The sequence below is a fragment of the Oryzias melastigma genome, unplaced genomic scaffold (assembly GCF_002922805.2).
Source record: "Oryzias melastigma strain HK-1 unplaced genomic scaffold, ASM292280v2 sc01641, whole genome shotgun sequence".
Lineage (NCBI taxonomy): Eukaryota > Metazoa > Chordata > Actinopteri > Beloniformes > Adrianichthyidae > Oryzias > Oryzias melastigma.
The window spans coordinates 1-5,415 of NW_023418222.1; the positions used below are offsets into that span (position 1 = coordinate 1).

The 5,415-nt window shown below is 37.7% G+C and overlaps 1 protein-coding gene across 1 annotated transcript; it reads right to left on the reverse strand.

Moving 5' to 3' along the window:
* Positions 1-1,196: 1,196 nt before the first annotated feature.
* LOC112141035 lies at positions 1,197-4,329 on the reverse strand. Its single transcript, XM_024264077.2, has 3 exons — positions 3,071-4,329; positions 2,592-2,813; positions 1,197-2,030 (listed from the first exon to the last, which is right to left on the reverse strand). Exons 1-3 carry the CDS (start codon positions 3,575-3,577, stop codon positions 1,806-1,808), a joined length of 954 nt encoding a protein of 317 aa, XP_024119845.1. The 5' UTR covers positions 3,578-4,329; the 3' UTR covers positions 1,197-1,805.
* Positions 4,330-5,415: the final 1,086 nt, after the last annotated feature.

Genomic DNA, 5,415 nt, shown 5'->3' on the forward strand with positions numbered 1-5,415 from the left:
AAACCCACGAATGTAGATACAAACCTGTTGTTGACAAAAAAACCCTCCTGAGCACAACATCCAAACCACAGCTGCATCACACAAACGCTTTGCCACCTTAAGTCGTTACAGTGCAGACATGCTGACGATCCCTCAAGTTAACATAACCAAAGCCCCACAGGGTTGATATGTGTCTTTCACTTTTTAATTCTTGCCATTAGGATAGCATTCTAGGGGAGAATAACCTCCATTCTGCTTTACAAACCAAAAGGTCACTCAGAGCACAGAAGTCTGGCTCTCCACGCAAATAAACAGTTCACACATTACAAACGTTCATTTTTGGGAACTAACTTTTTTTCTATGTGCTTTTTTTATTCGTTGTAAACTGGTCTACACAGACAATAAAATATAAGTATTAAGATTGTTATGTTTATAAATGGGAGCTTCTACCATTCCTTTTTAACAATCATGACCACTTCAACTCCTCCACATCTTGATGGAGCTTTTTTAATATTTGTCTACACTTGTTGACATAGAAAACAAACAACTGGTTACTTTAGTTGTTTTCTAACACAGCACAACAATGTGACCTCCTCCATACTTCCATATTCACTCTCACTGTGATACTTTTAAATCACTTCACACGGATAAAAGGTCAAACTGCAGATAATGTAGGGTTCAAATAATTTTAAAATATCAAGGACGGCTTCATTTCAGAACTACAGAGACAATGCTAAAGTTCCATCTGAATTTATTGTAAACATTCCAGTATTAGATTTCTATCAGCTCATGTCGACATGACTGTATACCTTGGCATAAAGACTGTGTGTGTCTTTTATAATGTTATTAATACAACAGCTACATCAGAGGTCAGAAATCTTTATCCCCAAAAGAGCCTTTGGAACTACTTTCTTATCAAGACTACTGAAAGGCACAAAGTGGTACCAGACTTTTTATTAAAGGGCTCCTTACCTTTGTTTGTCCTACTCATGAGTGCATTTAGAAATAACATATAGCTCTTCCATGTTTCTACAACTAAGTTAGAGCATATTAAATGGCATAGCAATGTTGCTTTATGTGGATTGGATAAAAGAACATCTAATGTTCGTTTCCAAAAAAAAGGTGTGTGAAAACGCATCATCCTTACGTACTACATTCTGTTGCAGTGCACACTACAATGCCATTGTTCAATTTCAAACCTTTGTTTGTCAAGTCCATGTACTACCCAACAGTGAAAGAAACAACACATGCTTTAGACTAGTTCCAACCTGAGACCGTTCTGATAATAAATCTAATCATTCTTTGGCTTACTGTACCTATGGGAGAACCAAAAATAAGCACTTGTGCTATAAGCTTAGCTAAATGGAACCTCACAGAGAACTCTTCCACTGTATAATAATGTTAACACAAGGAAAAAGTGTTACAAAAATCTTTAATCTCAGAAGTGAGAAAGAGAACAAACAAATTGTTTTAAAAAAGCTCTGTTTTCAGGGTATATACATATATATAAATATATATATAGAGAGACAGAGAGGTAGATATAAATGTATATTTATAAATATACATATACATACATGTCTTACAGAACTATTTCTAGGTTAAAATTATGCACACAGAACAAAAAAAACACACACACTTCTAAAATCTACAGAGCTGTCAGGTTTTTGTTGCCTGAAAGGGCGTTACACACAAAAAATAAAACAATTTGGTAGAATGTGCACAGCTGTTAAGCTGTTGTTGTCTTAACAGACATTAAACTTCCCCAGGTCACCTAAGGGATGTGCTACTTTTTCCTAAGGGCTGGTGCAACAGTATGTTCAAAAGATCTACTTGTGAACTTCTACAATGTTGTCGCCTTCCAGAGACACATCCACCTTTAAAGGCAAGAGATCATATATCTCTTCAACCTCCACCACATGAGCCATTTCTTTGACGATATCGATGGAAGTTTTCAGTTCCCCTCCTTGGATGGTGTTGATCAGCACTTCGTTGTCAATAACGCACATGCCATTGACTGTGATGGAGACCTTTCTGACAGGTGTAGACACCTCCTGCAAAACACAAAGTATAGAAATGTCATTGTTTTTGCCCATGTCATATGGATGAAATGGCATTCATCCAGCATGGCAGGGTTATTTCTTCATGAACTCTAAATCACAATGAAGACACAAACAGCACGGCACCAACGTCTGCAGAACGGCACCTACACACAATACAGTCGTCCCAGTCATTCAGAGTCGTTACTTAGACCCCGACAGACAAAAGCCACCACATCATGGTTGTGCTTACGATCATTTCATTATGCAGGACATTGACCAAGGAATGCTTTTGGAAAAATAAAAGACCGACTGCAAATTCATGGCTTCCACTGTTTCTGTAGTTTAAGCAGCCATTACAGTCATTGCTGTCTTTTGTTGTCCTGGCATTGTCCACATTGAAAAGTTAAACAGTTCTCAATAGAGAAAAGATGACCAGAAACCCAGTTGTAAAGCTGATGAAGTACTGCTGTGTTGTTCCCCTTGAGCATGAACACTAGACATTTTTTACAATGTAAGCTCTGTCCACTGTGTAACATCAACACATGTTAGAATGTAGGGAGTATGTCCACCAACCTGGATTTCTGTATAGTTTGTCGATGATGCTTTGCTCCCAAACGACGCGTGTTTGGTCATGCGGCAGTGGGAGATGGAGACGAATGTATTGGCTGTTACGTCCTGAAGCGCTGCCTCTCGCCATAAGGCCACTGGCACTATACTCCCATCTTCGACGCTTAATTCCAGGTCTCTGATTGGAATTGGACCGTCTGTTCGGTCAACTCGTCGTATTGCCGACACCTTGAAAGTGAAGCAGGTTTCAGGAAAAGAAATAATCACATTAGAAATTGTAGAACATTTGAAAGCCACAAACATTCAATGCTCAAACAGCAGCAGATCAACAGCTTGACCCCACAATATACCACACATATCAAAAAAAGAAACATCCATTCACTGAAATCACAGTAAACTCCCAATAGCTTTTGGCTGTTTGTTAGATTACAAGACTTAGTCTTACAGAACAATATTACAAAAGGAAAAATAACAAAAATACATACCGAAGTAACCCTTCCTTGGACCGTGAATAGGCCGCCAGTACCCATATCCTCCAGTCGAGTTTTTTTGGGAGACTTGGGCTGCAGAACTTCTGCAGCTTTCCCTGTCATGTCGTCGGCGATGACTATTTGCGCAGACCGGTATATTTTGGAGGAAGACCTTAAATAAATTTGAGCGCTCCCTCCACCAACACTCACTACGCCATAGTTTTTTAAAATGTACGTTTTGTTCTCCTCCAGACGGACACCTATCTCAGAAAAGAACTGATCGTCCACAGTTATTTTTAACATTCCTGTTTCGTCTGCAGCAGCAAAAGAAGACGTCACCTTCTCACGGCCCACACTAACTTCAGTCCCATCAAAGATAAACTCTAGGCATTTCGTCATTCTACGGCTACCAAGTATCTTAACCTTCAAACTCTTCCATTTTTGATATGGGGAAGTCCCCTGACAGCTACCTGTGACCTGCGCAATCAACTCACTGACTGTAGTAGAAGATGATGCTGCCATTTCTTCAGCCTGCACCTCACAAGAGCACAAGTGTGAATGAGAGTTACCTGCTGGTTTTAAGCACACGCCCACATGCTCAGCCAGTACTTCCTCTTAAACAGGAAGTCAAGATGGACGACTAGTGCTTTCAAAATAAAGTTCTGAGGTAAACACTCCATCCTACACAGTGACATCTTGTGGACAACTTTCTAACAAGCACTTTATACACAAGAACTTCTTACATCCAATTGATTCTTTTTCCACAAGTCAAAGGCGTCAGGTTATACCTCAACTAAAATCACTTGTATCTTATACATGTTTCTGTCTAGCCATGTAAAAGTAAAAAATACATACTTGTAAATCCAGCCTTCTCCAAGATACCATTTGATATGTCAAAGTAAAAGGCAAAACTTAGTGCACAATTTTATCCCCTTTTACAACGACATTCAGTTAAATTTAAACAACTATCTTGACTTAATAAAGATGCCATAAAATGTCACATTTGAACAGCTTCATGTACTGTTATTCAAAGTATGAGAATAAAAACAGTTTGTCAAAAATTCTCACTTTTTTGCTATTTCAAGGGATAAAATACATGTTGTACCAATTGTTTTTCCTGCCTTCAGAGCATTCATATTTTGTGTTACATATTTTGTAAAGTGACTGTTAGAGATACAACGTCACATCTCCAAATTTGTGCTGAAATTGTACATAGTTAGTTTAATAGACCTGATATCAAATGGAAGGAATTTGAAACTAACAATTTCACATAAATATTTTATGATTTTATTTGACTAAAGTCATATTCATCAGACAGTTGTTTCATGTTGGCCTTTAAATAAACACATTTTGTAAGCACTACATATTTGCATGGAGACTATTTTACCAAGACAGTCAACATTTCAATATACACCATCATAATGAACATCATATTGGCAAATATATAGTGGAGAACATCACTAGTGATGAATTCTTTGCCCTGTTATATTTAACATACACTAATGTAAATATATGAAAGGTCCATCATAGTTTTAAACATGGAAGAATCATTCAAACTATACCTGGCAAAAGGTAAAAAAATTAAAAAAAAAAGCTCTTTTGAAAAATTGAATCAGGAATAACAGATAGAAATGTCCAATTTCTTTTAGGAAAGAAAAAGGTGTACATTAACTGAGCATATTTTATGTTTTGGTTAAATGGGCATCTCTCTGGTCATACTTATCTTTATGTAGTTATTTCTGTTTAATTTTTCTTTCACCTAGCATATCTTTCTTCTGTGTAGAAACAATCTGACTTTCCGTGATTGATGTTGTCATTGCATGTATTGTAATCTCCATATGTTAAATTTTCCTTCAATATTTTACAAAGACCCTGTATCCCTGATATGCACTCAAACACACACACAGCCCCACACATAAAACACTACAGCCACTGCCATCGTGCAGAAGAAAGGCAACATAGCTGCCTGAAATAGGTGGACAAATGCATGTATTCCTTTTCATTCATGAAATTGACCTTAAAAGCAATATACTATTGTTTATCCTAATAAAACCTGGACTGATCAGGACTCAGACTGGAGATCTTTGATTATACAGTAGCACAGCTAACCACTGCGCCATCATACCTCTTGTAATGCTGTGTACAGTAGGTGTTACTCAGTCATATCCAGTAGAAAAGGCTTAGAAATTCTCACCGTTTGATGTTATAAAAGAGGATAAAAAATAAAACACTGGACTGGTCATTGTTTTTGTGTGTCCGTGTTTCACCACCATAATACTGTGAAGAAAGCTGCAAAGTGAGTGGTTGAGCTGCTGCAGGGGCACGTTGTGAGTGTGCTCTACTTTCTGGATTGCACTGTG